This window comes from Eutrigla gurnardus, assembly GCF_963514095.1.
Source record: "Eutrigla gurnardus genome assembly, chromosome: 5".
Taxonomy (NCBI): domain Eukaryota; kingdom Metazoa; phylum Chordata; class Actinopteri; order Perciformes; family Triglidae; genus Eutrigla; species Eutrigla gurnardus.
The window spans coordinates 24,239,659-24,259,656 of NC_139919.1; the positions used below are offsets into that span (position 1 = coordinate 24,239,659).

The window sequence follows — 19,998 nt, forward strand, 5'->3', positions numbered from 1 at the left end:
GATGATGGTGGATGAGCAGTTTCCATTGCAGAGAAAAATATTAAAGGGACAAGAGGTTGTGCGTAATGAAGAAGCGAGCGTTTGTGCCAGGAGTGAAATGGCCAACAGCTGTGTTGATTTCAGGCATGTTTTTTATTCTTATGTTTATTACATGGCAGATGAGCTCAGAGATCCCGACAAGGTCAAACAATGGGATGCACTGAAGGGTTAAAATGGTCAAAATGTCAACTTCAGATCAAGTTTATTCCTTCAGCTTGTATGTTACTACACATGCTAAGTGTCTAAAAAAGAGAGTAATACTCCACCCACTGCAGGTAGATGCTTGATATGCAAACATCGGTGCCAAACAATCATGCAGCTTCCGTACAAAAATAGAAAAATTAATGTCGTCAACACACATGGGTATTATATCCTACTCTCTTCCCTGCAATGTTTTCAGAGGACCCGCAGCAGATCTGAAAATGCAGAGGGAGCACCAGAGCGCCGGAGACGAAAGGTGGGACGGAAAACACAATCCCACAATTCATTTTCTCAGGTTTGAGTACATTTTTGAAGCCGCGGGGAGGGACGCGAGCCTCCTCTAAATTGCCTTTGATCTTGTTGTAGTGGGAGCTGTGCTTCTGTAGAGGGCAGGCTTCTGAAAGCATTGGTTCACTGTTGCATCAGCACCAGTTACAGCCATCATAGATTATATCATGCACTTCTTTTTGATGTGTTTCTTGGTTCGTGTGTCTGAGTGTGTGTCTGAGCGTCATGCATGCTTGTATGCGCGTGGCGTCTCTCTTGGTCCGGGGGTCCGGGGGAAGTTGTTGTGTGTACGTGACGGGCTTTAAAGTGATTGAGGCCCGTGAAGGGCAGCTCTTCGGCTACTGATCAGAACACAAGTGGGCAGTGGTCACAGCCTGTGAAATGAATAGATGTGCGGCAGGAGAATAAATGAGTTTCTGATTCATTTCCTCTGTCAGATGAGAGCAGACTGACTGCTGAGAGCTTGTTCACACAGAGACAGAGAGAGAGAGAGAGAGAGAGAGAGAGAGAGAGAGAGAGAGAGAGAGAGGAGGGCGATGTGAGGCTGGCTTGATGCTGAAGGTCTCTCCGGCTGCACGTGCCCTTTTCCAGGTCCTCTTAGTTTTTAACAACCACGTCCCTGCAAGACCAGAATACGGCAGAGCACAAAAATGTGAGAGGAGCATACAGAAACCTCTCTCTTCCCACATTCACAGACTCTATCTGCAGTGTACCGCAGCCCAAACTGTTACTGTGCTCCCTGTCCTCTCGGTGCCTTCTTCAAAAGTGCAGAGCGAGGGACGTGGCGAAAATATGTAAAGGGAATAGATGTGATGCAGCTGTTCTCGTGCTCTCCATCTTGTCTCTCTCATTATTCTGCAGAACGTTTTAAACAAAACAACCATAAAAAATTATCTGACAGGAACATGAGAAGCATGATGAGCAGATTTGCACTCCCCAGTGTTGCATAACACATCTCGCTCTCCACCGTCTCTCCCTCTCTCTCTCGGTTTTTGCACTGTATCTCTCTTTCTTCCTTGGACATGGAGCTTTGTGTTCCATAAGTGGCTCACTTATAAGCAGGAAAGTGAATAGTCGCTTTTTTCGTATGCTTAATGTACAAAGTAAGCTCTGGTTTCTTTTGCCTTTGAGACCTGCTCCCCATGGAGAAACAGTGTTGTCATTACAACAGCTGGGGTTTTGCCAGCCCTCAGGTAAACCTTATATAAAAGAGGAGAGAGCTTGATGCATAATTTTTCTGAGCACCCAAGCCTTTTTGTATCGTAAATCTATGATGATAAAAGCCACAGTGCTGGCGTCAATGCAGCAATGCCACCAAACATCATTCTCCTCTTTTTTTTTTTTCTCTCTCTCCCCGCTACAACTCCCGGGGCTGTTTCAGCATTAGAAATTATTGATGTCTTTACTGCCTAGATAAAAGTCTTTGACAAAAACTGTGGGTAGTTATTGTTTCACTGAAGCTATCACAATTAGAGCAGAGTGAGACAGGTTTGTAGCTCTTTGAGATACAAAGTAAGTATGCATAAATATCCATCGTCCATTGTGTGATTTTTTCCCCCTTCCTTTTACCTGATTTATAAAAGAATGCTGGAAACCATCTATTATGTCTCTGCTATTTTTTTTTTAACCATCTTGCATGAACGGCTTTCTGGATCTGCTGTCTTGTCATGCAATACTCAAAAGGTCAAAGGTTAAACACCAAAAGGGAAGGTTTCTTGTGAGATGTATTCATGTGTAAAGACACCAGCAGTATACATGTTCATGTCAGTGGTTCCGAATGGTGGGCTTCATCCAAAGGGTCACAAGATACATCTTAAGATTTGCAGAAACCTAAATTAATAAAACATTTTTTTGTTACTCAAAATCTTTGTTTTTTTTTGTGCTTTCTCTAAAATTTAACTTTTCCTGTGAAATACCAGACACATGTTCCTCTTCAATTCTCAGTATTATTCAGAAGAACAATTACAAGATTTGAGTCATGATATACTGTGTTCTTTGCATTAACGTTAAATCCAAGTAATATTACAGCTGGGTACTGTAGTTTTCTAAATGTTACTCTAACCGGAGTAAATTGTGCATTTGTTGGGGATTATATTTTCAGGCTCAGATCAGTGTGTATCAGATACAGTGTCCATGATTATCAAAATTAAATAAATGTGTCACCCAGTGCAACAGCGTGACACATTTATGTTTGAAGATCCTGGAGTTCTACACTATATCAGACGTTGGCTATGCAGACAATACTTGCTAGTATAAACAACTCATTGTTGGATTTGAATATAGAATATCAGACCCTTAGCAGTACCAAGACAGACATAAATATACCAAGCTAATTCAATTGAATGGTGTACCTGGCCCCCTCCATGGTGTCCTTGGCCAGGTAGATGTACCAGTAGACTAGGTTGAAGAGGGCGAAGGCCATCGGGAAGAGGATGCGTGCATACTTGTCGATGGGGCTGGTGCCGGCCAGCTGCGGGATCTGAGGAAAAGCTGAGCCCTGCTGGAGGAATATGGGCACCGGTGGAGAATCTCCTGGCTCACTGCGACACACTGAGTGGTTTCTCCTCTTCAGGCCTTCCTGAGGGCTGCTGTCCGACTGGTACGAGAGGGAGATTTGGAGGAAAAATGGGAAGAGATGAGATTGAGTTAGTGTGGGTTTTCTGCTCAGCGAGAGAAAGGGATGGGTATTGTAAAGAAAAACAAACTGGGAATTTCTCGCCAGCAAGTACATGCATGGTGATTTTAACATGCTGGAGTCATTTATATGAGGTTTGAAGTTTTGTTGGCTCCACAGGAGCTTTCTCTCAATGGCATGCCAACATCCCCATAGAACACAGCAGGTAGATTGCTCGATGCCCATAGAATGGTGAGGAGATTATGCAGTGAGGAGTGCTGGAGTTGTTCTCAGATTGAGGCTATTTTTAAAACATCTAACCATGAGCCCTACACGTGAGGCAGATCCCAGGAGGGCGCTGTGGTGGCTTACTGTATTAGCATAAAGCATATAGCTCTAGATGAGAGCACTACAACAGCATGTATTACTATTTAATGCGTGGCGTGCCCTGAATGAGGGAAACGGAAGAGGCAGGACGACTACTTGAAAATGCATAGAAAAAGACCTATCTGTGGCATGATTTCCTTCTCCCTACATCCGAGTCTGGAGCTACTTCGTATTTATTGTCGATATCACTGCATCATCATAGTCTCTGCAACAGTAAGCAGACTCTGTACCTTCACTCACCATTATTAGCTATGTTAATTAATTCGAGATGGCACCTGATATGAATCACACCCCTTCTTCAAGGGATAACATAAAATGATTTATACTAAATCTATTCTAATGTATACTACAATCAGCTGTTTGGGTAGAAAAGGTGGCTGTTAAGATGCAGCTTTATATTTATAACCAGGGTTGTACAAATAAGAGATAATTTCATCAACAATTACATTTATTTATTCAATTTAATTAATTAATTATTATTATTAAAAATATTGCTAAAGCCAGCAGCATATCAGCTTAGTTTAGCATTAGGACCGACAACAAGGGCAAACAGCTAGCTACGGTGTGCTAAGCTAAGATAAGCTAAGCTAACCGACCGCTGGCAGCTTCATATTTATCGCACTGACACTATCCAAAAAATATTTACACTCTTATTTTTTCACCGTTTATACAATACATTCAACGTGTTGTGTGTTATATCTTTGTTTAACTTTGACGTCCGAGTCTTACCTGAGAAATACCACGGTTTTCCGATACGTTAACGTTGACGTTGAACGTCAGCGCCACCGCTACGCAGCAAACTCCGAATATGACGTGTTATACGCGAAGCTAGCTACACATTCACCCTGCATTTACGCACTCAACGTAAAAAAGTCTCGACTAAAAGCTCCTCTAACCAAACGAAACGTAATTCCAACATCTAGCTGTATAAATGAGCACACGGTTAAAACACACAGCTATAAAAGCTAAGCAGTATTATGTTTGCAAGTGCCTTAGCTAACTACTTTAGCTCGTTAGCACATAGCTAGCATTAGCTTGTTTACAAGTAACAAGGGCCCTGAAAACCAAATTTTTTCATCAGCTATCCTCAATGGTTTGTATTTGGTGATGCTCTGATGGAAAAACGTGACACAACATATTTACGTGCACTAATCCGAGTTTTGCTACATGTTCACACCATGATCACACAAAATATTTTTTTAGATTTTGTTGAAATCCAAACTTTTGCTCTAATTGCTGCTTATTTATTTATGAATATGTAATGTCACAGAGGCAAATTAAAGTTTTGAAACCATCTATTCTACAGTTTATCATAGTTGTATGTTCAAATTTAAACAATGAAACTCTTGCTTGTACTTCTTATTGGTACAGAAAGGTGCTGGGACGTCTGTTGCACTCAGTTAAGCCATGTTCTAATCATGACAGTAACATATAGTCAGCTTCTCACCAATGCATTGTCATCGTCGCTGCCAGTAGCCAACACCTCGAGCTTGTCCTGTCTAGATTTCTGCTTCTTCAGACGGTTGGCCTGGAGGGTGGCGAAGTAGTTTACTGCTGCAAACTCGATGAGAGCGCACGCCACAAAGGCGAAACACACAGCAATGAACCAATCCATAGCGGTGGCGTAGGCTACTTTGGGAAGGGACTCACGGGCACTGATGCTCAAGGTGGTCATGGTCAGCACTGTGGTGATGCCTGGAGGAAGGACAAAAAAATTATTATCGTAGTATTGCAAGATCAAACATGATTAGTACATATTAATTGGTGGGAAGAGGGGCGTACCAGCAACTGTGCGTGCTGGAACAGACTCTTTGTTGATCCAAAACGAGACTTGGGACAGCACCACCACCATAATAAGAGGGATGTAAGTCTGTATGAGGTAGTAGCCCAGCTTCCTCTTGAGGTGGAAATTGACCACCTGCACAGAGTAGTGACCTGCAAGATAAACAGCACGTGTGAAGAGAGCAACCCCGAGGGACAGAGCAGGGTAGCACAGAACAGATGCCCTTGCCTGCCCTTGAAACAGAAGAGCTGCTGAGAGAAACGTATAGATTTACTGCTGCTGTGAGGAATGGAATAGCCTGCTAACTGTACGACGGCATCTGAGAGACGAGAGGAAGGAAGAGGAGGAAGGACAAAAAAAGGAGGAGGGAGCACAGCAGACATTTGGAAATGGGATAAAGTCAAGAGGAAGGAGCGAGTGAGGAGGGGGCAGGAGGAGAGCATGCCGTGTCACTATGCGTAACACTGCCCTGCTCTGTCTAAAGACATGCATGCGGACGTTCACGGACCAGTAACATGCTGCGCGCGCACACACGCATATACAAACAAAGGTTTCCCCTCTCTCTGTTTTCTAAATGGATATCATGTCTACGTTTTGGAGCCTGCCTCATCCTTTTCCTCTCTATTCCAGGAATCTGCTGGGTTCACAGCAGGGGAGCACTTCTCCTACTTCGGGTGAAAAGAGAAAAGGCATACACACACACACACACACACACACACACACACCCACACACACACACACACACTACTCCATCCTTCCTCCTCTCTCTGTCAGTGCATTCACTTGGCTTTAAACCCATAGTTCTTTTTAAAGGCACACCGTACGCATTAGGCCTGATCACTTAAGCATCTTACACTAGATGGCTGTTCAAGGAAGTTCCTGCGTTTATATTGGCTCTACTGTGTGCGAGTAATGGACCCTAATGCAGAGTTTGAAAGACCTCATCTTCTACTCCTGCTACTCAATTCATCAGCTCGTGAGATTTTTTTTAAATTAACTCGTAGTGCGGGTGCAACTGAAACAGCGTGCTTATAAGAAGAGCAATGTGATAGCTGACAGTGAGCGTTACCTGTGTTTGATTTGAATATCTCACTCGACAAAGTCTGTCCCACCAGGTCATACTGCAGCAGACTCATGGACTCAGGTGGACAATCAACAGATTTTATTGGCCCCTTCCTCCAAGTAAAATGGATTTCACTGCTTGTGTAGGCATCTAAAAACAAAAAGGCAATCAAGAAAACAGGCAAAGGTTTGACATATTTATGAATCTGGACATTACTTCTGTTTATGAGCACATCTGTTCTACTTACAGCTTCCAAACCTGAGAGGACAGGTGTGGCTGTCCATGGGGAAGTCCATCAGCCTCATCGGACAGTCTGAGGTGATTGTCAGTCTAACAGCAAGAAAACACAGAGACATCAGTTATCTTATCCTATAAATATAGTGTCCAAAAATAGATCTAATCAACAAACAATAAGTGTACACTGTAGGATCACCTCATGGTGTACAGAACAGTCCCGTTCTGCATGATGCGGAAGAGTTTGTTCGGTGTGGTCATGTTATGAGAAATGGACTTCTTGGAGTTTCGGAAAAAAGAGTCTGGCGTCCAGATTTTGTCCACCATGCGATTGTTTAGCCGCAGGATTTCAGTGGGGCCTTCAAATTTCAAACGCTCATCAACCCACATCTGACGGAAGAACATGTCCATGGTGTAGTCCTGATGCATGAACATAACACATTAGTGGATGTAAAGCAAACCTAAATTCTAGTTTTCAACTTCAATCTGTGTCCCCGACGTTTATCGGTAGGCATAATACTGGAGAGCCATTTCAACTTGCAGTGAAAGGTGTGGAGAAATGATGAGGCAATGATGGATGCCACTCATCCCAGATAATCATTAATCAATCCATTCAGCCATTCCCTCGGTCTGACATGTTGTCATATTGATTTAAAGGCCATCAATAATGGAGTTATAGGCCTGGTCAAACAGATTAAAGTTCATTAGATGGTCTCATGGCAGATTGCCCATGAGGCAAGAATTCAGTGATTACTGAAGCGCTGTTATCTCCCTGAGTCAGCACATATACATACACTACTTACAACAATAGTATCTCACCATGTCAACATCCGATACAGGTCCAAAGCTGGTGACAAAGATGTCTGTTTTCACCTCCGTAACACCACCTGCAAAAGAAATGAATACAATGCACACAGCAATACAAGATGCACAGAAATAGACTAGCAGAATCTATTGAATTCATCACTGTATACATCTCTTTAGACACAAGGCTTTAGGATGATATAAACTTGAATTACCTCCAGATCCAGGTCGCAGTCTGTTGTCATAACCATCCAAAAGTCGATCCAAAATGAGAGTGATGTTATCCGAGTATATCTTTTCATTTCCATGTACACTACCAACACTGCAGAAAGAAAAAAGAACTTAAACTTGCAGGCTCATTTTACTCTGACCCGTGTTCTAGCAGAAAGAGTAGACTTACCTTATCCAGCAGATTAAAGTAATTGAAGTCAATGACAGAAAGGCCATTCCGGGCAGCATTTATCACAAATTTGCAGTCAACTCTCGGATCAAATCATACTCAATAGAATAGCGTGTGAGGGGAGTGAAAGACAGAGCCTTCTTGGTGTTGTTAAAGTGACCGGTAGGTATGCATAAGGACATGGAGGAACTAAGTCAAGAACAGTAATCTAATTAACAGATTAGTAAATCCAATCCATTTTTAGACAAACAGTGGATTCTGTTGGTTTCCTTTAACAACAAACCAAATGAATTAAATTTAAAAAATAACCCCACTAAAGTCAATGCAAGTCTTGCATTTACACTATATTAATGACAACAAAGCACTGACTAAAGTCTTATGTATCTTATAAATTGTTGTTTTTTCTTGCTGTAGTTCATATTTTTAGACAACAGATGGCGCTGTGGCTGTGGCAGAATGTAGGTCACAACCGGAAGAGAAATTCTTACTGAAAGAAGAAGAAGTTTCGAGCGAGAGAGTGAGGCGGAGAACATGGCGAGAGATATCATAACTGCCAAATATTGAAACTAATTTAACTTGAGAGGTTTACAACAACAGTTCTGTAAAAAACATACCGTATATATATCCTCGTAGCAAACTGTTAGCATAACTTCTCTGTTAGCCGGATACAGTCTACGTCAGTTAGCTGACGTTAACCGAGCTGTCAGCCGGTGTGAAGCCGCAGCATGTCGGTGCACTTCGAGGAGAAGAGCGGCGTTGTCCCCTGCAAGACACCCTGGGGCTCCTGGTACCAGACCATGGAGGAGGTTTTCATCGAAGTCAACGTGCCTTGCGGGACGTCTGGCAAAGAGGTCAAGTGTCGCTTGGGATCCAGAGACATCGAGCTGCATGTGAAAGGGGAGGAGGTGTTCAAGGTAACTCCGAATTCCTCACGTTGGTTTTGAGACGCCTGTTGAGGAAGTACTCGGATCGTTTACTTCAGTACAAGTAGAAATACCACAGTTTAATTGTAAAAGTCATGCATTTAAGATGTTATTTTAGTAAAAGTATTATCCTAATATGGTTTCTTGTGCTTACTTTATGATTGGATTACAGTACATCACAACGAGGGGCTCACTTGAACTATTTTCCATACTGCTGTACCTTTTGAATTTTACCCTGGTGATCAATAGGCTTATCCTTATCGATTTTAAAACACACAATATGAGATTATATTTTGTATTTTTAATCTGATTCCAAAAATAAATGTGCATTCCAGTTAGGGCTGTTGGATTTTGCCCAAAAATAAAATCCAGATTTTCGATTACGATTACGATTATTTTGTGAAATGACAAAAGGCAAAGAAATTATTTCAAATATGCTGTTTTTTATTGAACATTTTGCAAATAATTTCCCCATTGGGATTTGAGTGCAAACCTTGCTCTTATTAAACAAAAAATCCCTCAAGGGATTAATATAAAGAACAATTAATGAACTTTTGCCTTCTGGCTTCGCTCCATGTTATCTTCTTGTAGACCTCCTTGTAAACAAAAACAAAAAAACACTTTGGGATTAAGAGAAAAACCTCACTTTCACATGTATCTTAAGGTGTGTCCATTAAACAAAAATGAATTAATAAAGTGCAGAAACTTTAACTTAACTAAAAAAATCAATTTTACGATTTTCACGTTTTTAACATCGTCCTAACTACATAATTACGATTTAAAATCGATTAATCGAACAGGCCTAATTCCAATACATTCATGGTTGTACATCTTATGAAATAATGTACTCCTGACAGTTTTGACTGCAAAGTGAACACAATCTCTTCTTTTCACATTCTGTCAGGGAAAGTTGTTTGACACAACCATGTCTGACGAGGCTACGTGGACACTAGGTGGGTAGCATGTGTTGCAAGTATTGTAACATTCTCATTGACTTATACTATATGTACAAAAGCTTACCTCTCTCCTTTTTCTGCTTAGAGGACAAGTGTCTCATCCGGATCATTATGATGAAGACTAACAGGGAGGCAGGAAACTGCTGGTCCTCCCTGCTGGAGGGGGAGTACTGTGCGGACGCCTGGGTCCAGGACCAGATGCAGAGGAAGCTCACACTGGAGAGGTTCCAGCGGGAGGTTCGTTTAATTAAGTGCCACCTGAAGGGTGAATGTGTATGTTGCCAAGACATTGTTATCAGATGCACACGTGTCTACCTCTACACATGGCTGCTTCATTGTTAGCAAGGTAGATAACCTCTTTCATATTAACAACCCCTAATAAAGGGCTTCTTAATGACTAATAGCCCTTTTCTAGAAATACAAACGATCCAAACGATCTGACTAGTCAAAGGAAGGTTTCACAAATTGGCGACCCAAAATGTTTTCTTGTTCATGGCTTTTAACTGTTCTATAAAACATTAGGAAAGTATCTGATAATAAATGAGGTCATAACTTCACTTCGCTGGTTTGGGAATGTTTTATGAGAATTCATATTGCATTTATTCTCAAAGCATCACAGACATCATCATTAAATGCTGTTTGGATTTGTAGACCTGATGAAGAAGTATGCTAGTCATAGGTGGCAACAGGGCTCCTGCTTATCAATTAATTGCACTCCTCTTTGCTAGAATCCTGGATTTGACTTCAGCGGTGCGGAGATATCTGGGAATTTTGCTGGTGGTGGCCCGGACTTTTCCAGTTTACAAAAGTGAATGATGACAGAAACCTGCCACATGCTGGAGAGGTCACCTCTGTCTAATGAACACTACTGAGGACATTCATGACGTGCCAAGGAGCAGTGGATTAATCGGAGCCCTGTATGAAGAGAACTTAAGTACTGGGCGGTCTACAGGGATTCAATGTTTGACAAAGATACGTTTCACAGCAGCCCTCTTGGCTCATTTAGGCCCGATTTGGCAAAGATGCAAGTTTGGCAACAGTTCTTTTTGGATGCAAGTCTGTGTGATGTGTTGTTTTTTAAATAATGAGGAGAATGCTCAAGCGTTAGCTTTTCAATAAAGTTTTATTGAAAGGTACAAGGACATAGGTTAACAAGATGGTTTATTCAATTATCCATTTTGAATTTGAGAACACATTTTATTGTTGTTACCAAAAGAAACTTCTACTTGACAGGGAAACTGACAAAGAAAATTCCAAACCACATGTCCACTGCAATGACCAAATTCTTGTTCTCAGCCTAATTAACAATTGAAATCAATTCCTACATGTGGTACTTCGCTATGTGTACGCAAATTAAAAAATCTGTGAAAACAACTCATCTGTAACCACTGACATTTCAGCTCAAGCCGTATAGTCAGCCATACGTGACGTGATCGTCAATAGCCTCACTTCACTGGAGAAAACCAGAGCTCCCTCGCCGTATCAAAATAAAACAAAAAAAATCATCACCTTGGGTAGGAGTGTGCATTTAGGACAGTTTATCAACCTAGGGTGGGAGTTAAGGATTTTGGGCCCGATTTCTTGGTTCCATTTTTGCTGATCACAAAATCCTTCTCCCTCCTCTTCCACATGGTGGACTGAGGACCTAGGTGGTTCCATACTTATTCGCTTAAAAACCAGCAACCCGTTCCAGGAAATACCAAACACCATGGTACGGATTATTACGAGAACATACTGTACGCTTGTGCAAGCCACTCAACCAGGAAAGTAAAACTTAGCAGGATGGCCGTAGATAGACCTTTCTGACGAAGCATTGCTCCTCGTGTCTGGGGCAGATAAAATACAGTGCGTTTGTTTGATGGCAAAGTTGAGCAAAACTATCATTACTAGCTTTTCCTTAAAGAAATCCATCATCACTGATGGAGATCTGTAAGGAAAATAACTGGAGTACATGGGTGACCATACTGCAAGGAAGTCACCCAAAAGCTCATTTGGGGACCGTTGTTATTTTTCCCTGCATGTAAAGTCAACCTTTTCGTACCCCCAGGCTTAACAAGCTGACTCTGGTATGGTGGGAAGATGAGTGATCTTGTAGTAGCTGTGCTTCAGCTGACGTGCAGTTCTTCCCGAAATAGTCCAGCGAAGCCTCTGGCCGTTAGGCCTGGAGCACCTGGTGTTGGCATATTCAGCCATGCACTTTCCAACCAACTCCCGCACGCAAACCAGGTCCCCGTCTCTGATCTGTACAGAAGAAACAGCAGGTGGAAAAAAAAGAAATAAGTAATCGAGCACCCGAGTGACTGTTCAATATCATCATTTCAACTAAACCGAACATTAAACAATCTTTGGTACCCAACAAAGACTTGAAAGTCTTGCAAGAGTTGTTAATTGCAGAACACATTATGTAAGATTGTAGGAGTTGGTTCTTACATTCAGCTGCTGCTGCAGGCTTTTCAGGGCCTCTGTTATTTTGTCAATGCACTCAGGGTCGTGTTCTTCCTGGGCCTCATAAGTCAGGAGAGCCATGGCGAGCAGAGATGGCTGCAGAAAAACACATTATTGATTCTCACAAAAAAAACTGCAAACAGTAAATATCTGTCATAGGCATAGAAAACATTTATAAATGAACATGCTCACAGATGGACTACTTTATACCTGTACTACCACTATAAACATGAATGCTTTTTGATTTACAATCAAATTGTTGGGAAATATATATAAATAGATATATAAAAAAACAATATAATTCCAACTAGAAATAGGCCACCTTTAAAATGTTGACAGACAGGTTACTTAGACCAACCTTTATTTTGGAGAAGACAAATGAGCAGTGACAGGCTTTCAGCTGTGCCTCTAGTCTCTCAAGGCTCAGGATCTTTTTGCTGTGAAAAGGAAACACTTTTAGTTCCAAGATGGCAACTTATATTATATAATACACACAAGCGATGTGAGGCAGAGCCCACTAGATTAGACAAATCTGCCCACGTCAATTAAGTCACCAAAAAAACGACGACAAATGGATTGATATATTTCAACTGAAGTATTACAACATAATAAAACAGGTAACATTTTAAAAAGTTTTCGATATTCCACTTCACACGTCTGAAAATCGACATGATTTCACATAAGACTGTGCTGGTCGGTTTTAAAACTTTTTTGGGCTAGTATTCTCTTAAAAGACAAATATGAGAAGACGTTTTAGAAGAGTAAATATAATCTTGTTGAGTCATGGCTCAGCCCTGCAGGTTAATGTGACCGTCTGTCCTTACCTCTCAGCATCGAGCTGCTCCTGTATGTGGTTGTGAAGGAGGCGGAGGAAGCGGAGGGCTGTAGGGGCCTTCACCTTCCAGTAGAGCTTCTCCATGATGATCTTCTCCATCCTCATCATGTCAGACACTGTGAAGCGATTCTGACTGATGCGGATCAGTTCGTTGGCTAGAGGCACGTTCTTCTCCTCTTCCGCGGACTTTATGGCAATGTAGAAACAGCACAGGCCCACGCAGGACAGGTGCTTTGGTTGAATCTGGGGAGGACAGGGAAAGGAAATTAGATTATGAAACAATCCGTTTTATTTCTTGTTGACCAACAACATACTCTAAAAGGCATTACTGTATTTACAAACCTTCATTACAGAGAGGAATCGATCCAACAAGCTGATGGCCAGACAGAAGGTCTCTGAGCTGAAGCCAAAGAACCTGGTCAGAGAGAGCAAGTCCTTGACCTCCAGCTCCCTCAGCCTGGCGGTCATCCTGAGACCGTTGTCCTGGGAGGTCTCGATGAGCCTCAAGCCGCTCAGCTTTGGTTGGTATCGGCCCTCCAGATCCATAAGGGCCTTCAGCTGGACTGCAAAGGGCTGTGCTCCGGGTCCCGTCACTGTGTCGATCATCTGTGCAGATAGGGAATTAGAGTTGAATAATGCGGACTAAACTAAAGCACTTTATTTTTTTGTCTCGACAATGTGACAAGATTTGTGTGACTATAGAAATATATGTGACACTTTGAAACCATAGGTATGGCTATATCTACATCTATTAGAGCTGAGATAATCATCATTATTAATCGCTTATTGGCCCTTATCCATACAACTATAAACACATGGATGCTTTAGTAAGACATTGTGCTGGGCGGTATGGTCTATATGTGGGTACAAGTAGGTAGACATGAACAGTTTCCCTCAACTATAAATTTCATATCAGTTACAAATTTGCATCTGCGAACGAAGACGAGAGAGACATTAAATATTGGTAATTTTAGAACAAATGTAGTTCAATAAGAAAGCTGTTCAACACACTAGTGTAATTTACTAACAACAGATTCCAGATCTGTTTGGATGTGTATTGCTCAAGAGTCATAGACATGGGAGTGCTTCCAAATTTGTAGGGTTAAGTTATCCAGTAGCAAGCCTTCCCCCCAACAGCTGTCATTGAACTGGCTTCAACTGGAATGGTGGTGGTCACTTAAAACATGGATAACGTTACATCAGAGGGGACGTGCCATTACAAAAAGTTTGTAATAGTAATCTATCGTATTGTAGGTGACGTACACTGTGTGATTCACTGCGTTTGAGAAACCATACGTGACTGTCTGAGCATGTGATATAGGCTTTTTTATCAAAAGGACCGGCCCATGTGTGTAATCGGGCCTGCGTCATGTCGGGACATGTCCCTGCCGCACACACCAACGGGGAGCTAACGGATAGCCCACCGACCACAACAAACACAAGTGAGCCAACACGGTTTAAAACGTAAAACTGTGACTGAAACTATAACACGCAGTACGTCATAAACAAATGTACCCGTACACTTCGCGGCCTTTAAGGGGAACCATAGATATCTGACTTTAGCGACGTAACGTCAACTATTAGCTTAACGCTACAATCGCTAACAACTATAGCGTAAAGCGACGCTTTGGTTTAGTCTCTTTTCAGCGACAGACAACCACAAAGCGATGTGTTTTACGTGTTTAAAACCCCCCACTCACACTTTGTATGTGAAGTACGGTCAGTAAACATGACATCGGTTTAACTTACCTTGGATGAAGTTACGTTGTCGTTGATAAGATGAGAAAATTAGCGACGAAAAAAAAGGCTCCACTCCTCCGATAAATGAGCGAAAAGAGGTTTTGAACACACAAAAGTGTGTATGTATGAACTTTCACTAAAGAAAGTTTTAAGCAGAGGTTAAATTCTGCCTATGCACACCCCCCTACCCTTGGCGTAAGGCGATGGGGAAAAGGGCAGTTTGGGTATAAATGCAGGCATAAAACCAAGCCCATGGACAAACAAGGCGCGCTTTCATTGGTCATCGGCGAACCACGTTCCTGGTTCTAAATATCGATTGGATAAACGCCCTGCCACTCACGATTAAGCACCGCCCAGTACAGGCTGGGGACCAATCCTAGACGTAGAGGCGGGACACGGCCAAAAACTGCGACCAGCGTCTATGACTGGGTCTCTTGCTTTATTAAGTTATCAATAAAATCACATTACACTTATACACTATAAATCAAGTAAAAAGCGGCTATTGAACGCCATTTTTTAGCGTTAAATAAAAATAGAAAAAAACGGTGTACAACAGAGGGAAATAACACAAAACAGCAAAAGCCTCGGTACAGGATTTCTTACAATATCACACACTGTTTACATAGACCAGGGCTTATCACGTGGTGCTGTCTCCCTTTTTAAAATGAGCGCTTACTGGCAGGTTTCTGGAAGAGTCTGGCAGGACCCTGAACCTGCTGAGACCACAGCTTACCATCCACAAACACGAGAACAAAACACGGTTTCAATAAAGGAAGTCTTTATTACATGAGGCTATACAAATCTCTAAGCAGGTCCACACCCACCCACCATATATATCTACTAACTTAAAGAGAGACTATATATATATATATATATATATATATATATATATATATATATATATATATATATATATATATATATATGCAGTTTAATAACGAGATCATTTTAACACATGGGCTGATATGTTGAGCATGATAGGGCACCTTATATAATGATTACATATATGGTAGTATTTGTATTACGACTGATTTAAAGTGCTGATTTAATGTACAATCCATACAACATTTAACAGCAATATCATGTCACTTATAATATGTCACAGTGTAAGAGTTTTCATTGGTCAAAAAACTACAAGCATAACATGGCAGATAAATGAGGGTTAGCACATTTAGTACAAAAACTGAGATTTTGGCAATGATCTTTAAATACTTTTTAGGAATGAAGGTTAGGAGCCATGCAGAGACCATGCTACGCTGCTTGGAAGCTTAAAGGGGAGCTTCGTAGACACGGAAGACTTCTGGCTGAATCACTTCCAGGGATTTTAAGTGCATTTCTATAAAATTGTTATTTCTCATTGTAAAAATAACACACTTGATTGCTAGTCTGTGATCTTTTGATGTGGTAGAAAGTCTTCTAATTCAAATTCCTTCCTGAGGTTAAGGAGCACGCAGATGGAAGACTAAAGAAGCTATGAAAAGGGAAGAAAAGCCAAGTCATTTATCCGAACAAGCAACTCTACATATTCATTAATGCAATCAGCCAAACCTCGACAAGATATTACATATTAAAGTTTAGTGCAAATGATCATTAAGTTCAATGAGCATTTTGTTATTTGACATGTTAACTGCAACAGACAAAAGGCAAATTCTAAACAGAAAACCAATAAAAATCAGTAAAATCATGTTTTGGTATGACAACATGAAATGCTTTGAATCATAAAAATGATGATGTGATGGGAAGTTCCAGCTGACCAACAGATGAACTGTCGCTTGTTTGTTTTTCCATTGACATTATTTATTTTAATATAAATTATTGCATATTTGCTCATTTATTAGATTCACATTATTAATTATTTTCTTTATCATTTTGCATAGAGTGGTGTAAGACATACAATTATCTCTTACTACTGCTTGCCATCTTACGCTAAACTACCAATAATTAAAAAATAATCATCAATATTTGTATTTACATTATTAGAAATTCTGTCTTAAAAAGTCATAAATGGCTTGAAAAACCCTACTGAAGGCCATTTAACGTGTGAATAACTGCATGTACACAAACACAACCGTTACTACATGTTAATACACAACATAACTCACAGCCATCGGTTCAATTCAGTCGCTAACTGAAAGTCTCCCGTTCTACAACGGGACTTGAACACACATTCATGGCGAGAACATAAAACAACACAAGCTACGTGTTATGACAACAGTCCGTGGATTGTGTGTCCAGCAGAGTCAGCATTAGGGACACATTAAATACACTGACCAAAGCTACCTTTTTGATCCATAAGTACACAGTAGCGTATAGCCAACACGTTGTTCACGCTGACATATTCGCATAGACACTGTGACACTGTCCACACATACTGTGTCAATAAGTAATGTCAGATATGACCGTCTCTTTTCCCCATTCTGATGGCAGACACATTCCTGGTCCCCTGGATGTTTGATCCATAAATCAACTGAAAAGGGGAAAAGAAACAAGACAGTGGAAAAAAAATAAAAGAAAATGAAGAATGGTAGAAATCAAAGGAGTAAATGAATGAAATGGAAATTAACAGAATTGGGGTTGGAACATCTTTTAGCATCCACTTCCTTTCCAGTGACTGAATCTATAACGTTGGCTATGTTCAGAGTCAGATTGGCAGCCCAACTCCTCTCTTTGCCATTATCAGATTTAAATCAGACTATTAAAAATGTATTCTAAATGAGATTTAGGCCACATTCATAGGTGAAGACACATGACATTGAAACCAGATCTAGAGCACAGCTACAACCATGGTTGTACCACCATAAATGGTTGCATATAAAAATCAATCAAATATTTTCCTGACAACGTTTTTCACCTGCAAACGTTTTGGTGGCTTTGTGGGATGAGAGTCACGTGCGTTGGGCATGGCGTGAGCATCGGTGGGACCAAACGGACACAAACAGAAGTGCCCCTGCCTGAGATACAGTCTGGCAGATCAGCCCGCAGAGACATAAGGATCAGGAAGTGTCAGGCAAGCTGTGACCCTTCCCACTATGTCTGGGCTCACAGTGTCAGTCTGAATCTGTTCATGTATCAGTTTCTGAGCCAACATGGCTTCTGGGAAACTAATGACATCTCATTAATCACACTGTATGCCTCCCCTCTCTGTCCGATCAACTCTACATAGACTGGCTCAGAGAATACAGGTTGTGAATACAATGTGTGTGACATTTATCCAACTAATATAACTGCCTGAAATATTTTATTATTATTATTTAGTGTTACCACTTGCTCTGACAAGCATGCTGTACGAAAGGAACCACAAGTCAAATACATGCAGAGAAGCAGACTTACTTCTTCTTGTCCTTGTCCTTCTTGAACGGTTGTTGTGAGCAGCCTTGGAGTGCCTGTCCCATCAGCGTCTCAGCAGCAACCTTTCTTCTATTGAAGGCATTCATGTCCTCCTCCAGCTCTCGTCTTTTCTCCTCCAGATTCTTCTTTTCTTCCTGGTGCATCCGCTTGAGCTGCTCAAACCTCTCATGAAGCTAGAGATGATTGTTGAGGATGAGAATAATGATGAGACGGGGCACAATGTGAGACAAACCGAATGGTTATTCTATGATCATTTCGATCCTCACCTCTTTCTCCTTTTCTTTCAGCTCTGCTTCGGTCTCCTTCACCTTGTTGACAAACATCTGTCTCATTTCCTCCTCTTTGCGCTGCAGATCCACGAGGAACTCCCTCCTCTTGGCTTCGTACGTCTCCTGAAGGCTGAAGATCAGAGTAAAAGCAATGTTAAGATCAGTCTAATACCTGGGAAAGAATTAGAATTGGATTGAGCTTGTGGTCAATAAGGATTTAAAAAAGGGACTTTATAAACAGAACTAATCCTAAACTCCATCTGAGGTAAAAATAATAAAACAAAATAAAAAAATTAACATCTCATGAACACAGAAATTGAACACTGATAGCTAAATTATTAAATCAGAATCTAAATAGACAAGTAGAACTTTACAAATTTTCCTTTAAGTTCAAATTCCACATCATATAAAGATAGATTTTAATGTGCTGTTTGTACATTTAATTCCATTCATCACCATGGTATTATATCATAACAGAGCAGGTTTTTTTTGGGGCAGTTCCACTGAAGAAAGTTGTCCAGATGCATTCCATCACCGCTACCCCTAATTTCACCTGAACGACTGGCTGTCTGGGTCCGTGTCCTTGAAGCCCATCTCTTCTAGCTTGCAGCGACGGTAGAGCTCGTAGTGTCGAGCGTGCGTTTGCTCACGGAGATCCTCCATGTTCACACGCAGCAGCATCTCCCTCAGCTTCACAAAATCACAATGGCTTTCATTCTCCACTGGAGGAGAGAAAAAAAAAAGCTTAGTCATTTTGCACTTAGTGAAAATCTTTAATGGAAACTCAGAGTCTACTGTGCTCACAACACAAAGAGTTTATGCATCAACTGAAAAATGAATAATAAACACTTGCTACTGTTTGTGGGACTTTTATGATTCTTGTCAAATCAATTCAGCTGACTCACCCTGTACTGATCCCCATGGGTACAGCCTTGCTTTCACCATTTTATTTCCAACCTTAATGTCTTCTACACTCCCAACCACAGCAAAGGGAAGATGAGTCTGTAACACACAGTGCATGTATATTACAAATATACTACTGTCATATCCAGGAGCTCATTCTGCTACTATGACATGCTTCTAAACATACTGTGGATTCCAGTTGTGGATTAAATGATGCTACTTCAGTTCTTTCTACTATATTCCCTATGTTTTCTGCAACATCAGATACATTATACTCCTGTACAACTAATATATAATATTACTAATATGTGTATTTCATTTGAATTGCTGAAAAAGAAATCAGAGATGGAGGCAATTCAAAGTTCTGGAACTAGACTTAGAAAATGGCCCAATAAGTTTTACAACACCAAAAGATGGGCGGAGGCTTCAGAAAACAGTGACGGTGAAACTGAGAATGCATATGATCTTGTTAGAAATACATATGTCTTGTATTATGTCTGTGTGTTTCTAGGACTCACATTCATTGAGGTGTTGATCTCTGCAACAGCTTCGTCCTCTGTCGGGAACTGATAAATCTGCACTCCGTTACTGACCAGCTCACTCATGATCTTGATCTTCAACTTGTCCAGTTCACTCTTGGACACGGTGTCTGCCTTTGCAATAACTGGGATGATGTTCACCTGCGTGGCAAAGCATGAGTGACGGACTGAAACGCAATTAACATCGACTGCTGAAATACGCGGCGGAGGAGTCTGTGTTCACCTTG

The 19,998-nt window shown here is 41.1% G+C and overlaps 4 protein-coding genes across 5 annotated transcripts in view; 1 reads left to right on the forward strand and 3 right to left on the reverse strand.

Annotated features, from left to right (window-relative positions):
• Positions 1-128: 128 nt before the first annotated feature.
• gabra6a (gamma-aminobutyric acid type A receptor subunit alpha6a) lies at positions 129-7,971 on the reverse strand. Its single transcript, XM_084010196.1, has 10 exons — positions 7,814-7,971; positions 7,629-7,735; positions 7,429-7,496; positions 6,809-7,029; positions 6,623-6,705; positions 6,382-6,525; positions 5,312-5,464; positions 4,977-5,224; positions 2,880-3,124; positions 129-1,147 (listed from the first exon to the last, which is right to left on the reverse strand). Exons 1-10 carry the CDS (start codon positions 7,870-7,872, stop codon positions 1,126-1,128), a joined length of 1,350 nt encoding a protein of 449 aa, XP_083866322.1. The 5' UTR covers positions 7,873-7,971; the 3' UTR covers positions 129-1,125.
• A 345-nt stretch (positions 7,972-8,316) lies between these two features.
• nudcd2 (NudC domain containing 2) lies at positions 8,317-11,171 on the forward strand. Its single transcript, XM_084010198.1, has 4 exons — positions 8,317-8,727; positions 9,641-9,689; positions 9,778-9,929; positions 10,421-11,171. The coding sequence occupies exons 1-4, from the start codon at positions 8,539-8,541 to the stop codon at positions 10,502-10,504; spliced, it is 474 nt and encodes a 157-aa protein (XP_083866324.1). The 5' UTR covers positions 8,317-8,538; the 3' UTR covers positions 10,505-11,171.
• ccng1 (cyclin G1) lies at positions 10,797-14,922 on the reverse strand. Its single transcript, XM_084010197.1, has 6 exons — positions 14,722-14,922; positions 13,315-13,578; positions 12,962-13,215; positions 12,496-12,574; positions 12,123-12,233; positions 10,797-11,933 (listed from the first exon to the last, which is right to left on the reverse strand). The coding sequence occupies exons 2-6, from the start codon at positions 13,576-13,578 to the stop codon at positions 11,742-11,744; spliced, it is 900 nt and encodes a 299-aa protein (XP_083866323.1). The 5' UTR covers positions 14,722-14,922; the 3' UTR covers positions 10,797-11,741.
• A 720-nt stretch (positions 14,923-15,642) lies between these two features.
• The window catches only part of LOC311013556 (septin-8-A-like), a 7,382-nt gene continuing 3,026 nt past the window's right edge, over positions 15,643-19,998 (reverse strand). The window contains exons 4-10 of one of the 2 annotated variants that reach the window (XM_084009666.1): positions 19,995-19,998; positions 19,751-19,912; positions 19,235-19,331; positions 18,883-19,051; positions 18,327-18,459; positions 18,043-18,233; positions 15,643-16,183 (exon numbers count right to left, since the gene is read on the reverse strand). The exon at positions 19,995-19,998 is cut by the window's right edge and continues 183 nt beyond it. In XM_084009666.1, the coding sequence (XP_083865792.1) occupies positions 16,129-16,183; positions 18,043-18,233; positions 18,327-18,459; positions 18,883-19,051; positions 19,235-19,331; positions 19,751-19,912; positions 19,995-19,998 (811 nt within the window). In that variant the 3' untranslated portion in view covers positions 15,643-16,128. Of the gene's footprint in view, positions 16,184-16,428; positions 17,180-18,042; positions 18,234-18,326; positions 18,460-18,882; positions 19,052-19,234; positions 19,332-19,750; positions 19,913-19,994 lie in introns of those variants that run through there. The other variant, XM_084009667.1, reaches the window with a different exon arrangement.

Bases quoted from the DNA above. Each gene is read 5' to 3' on its own strand.
- ccng1 (XM_084010197.1), bottom strand. From the start codon at position 13,578: ATGATCGACACAGTGACGGGACCCGGAGCACAGCCCTTTGCAGTCCAG. The intron at 12,575-12,961 runs GTAAGGACAGAC...TCCTTTTCACAG, and splicing joins GAGCAGCTCGATGCTGAGAG to CAAAAAGATCCTGAGCCTTG. The intron at 12,234-12,495 runs GTTGGTCTAAGT...GTTTTTCTGCAG, and splicing joins TTGTCTTCTCCAAAATAAAG to CCATCTCTGCTCGCCATGGC.
- nudcd2 (XM_084010198.1), top strand. From the start codon at position 8,539: ATGTCGGTGCACTTCGAGGAGAAGAGCGGCGTTGTCCCCTGCAAGACA. The intron at 9,690-9,777 runs GTGGGTAGCATG...TTTTCTGCTTAG, and splicing joins CGAGGCTACGTGGACACTAG to AGGACAAGTGTCTCATCCGG. The intron at 9,930-10,420 runs GTTCGTTTAATT...CCTCTTTGCTAG, and splicing joins TGGAGAGGTTCCAGCGGGAG to AATCCTGGATTTGACTTCAG.
- gabra6a (XM_084010196.1), bottom strand. From the start codon at position 7,872: ATGCTGCCCGGAATGGCCTTTCTGTCATTGACTTCAATTACTTTAATC. The intron at 7,497-7,628 runs GTAATTCAAGTT...TTTCTTTTGCAG, and splicing joins ACTGCGACCTGGATCTGGAG to GTGGTGTTACGGAGGTGAAA. The intron at 1,148-2,879 runs GTACACCATTCA...CTGGTCTTGCAG, and splicing joins GACACCATGGAGGGGGCCAG to GGACGTGGTTGTTAAAAACT.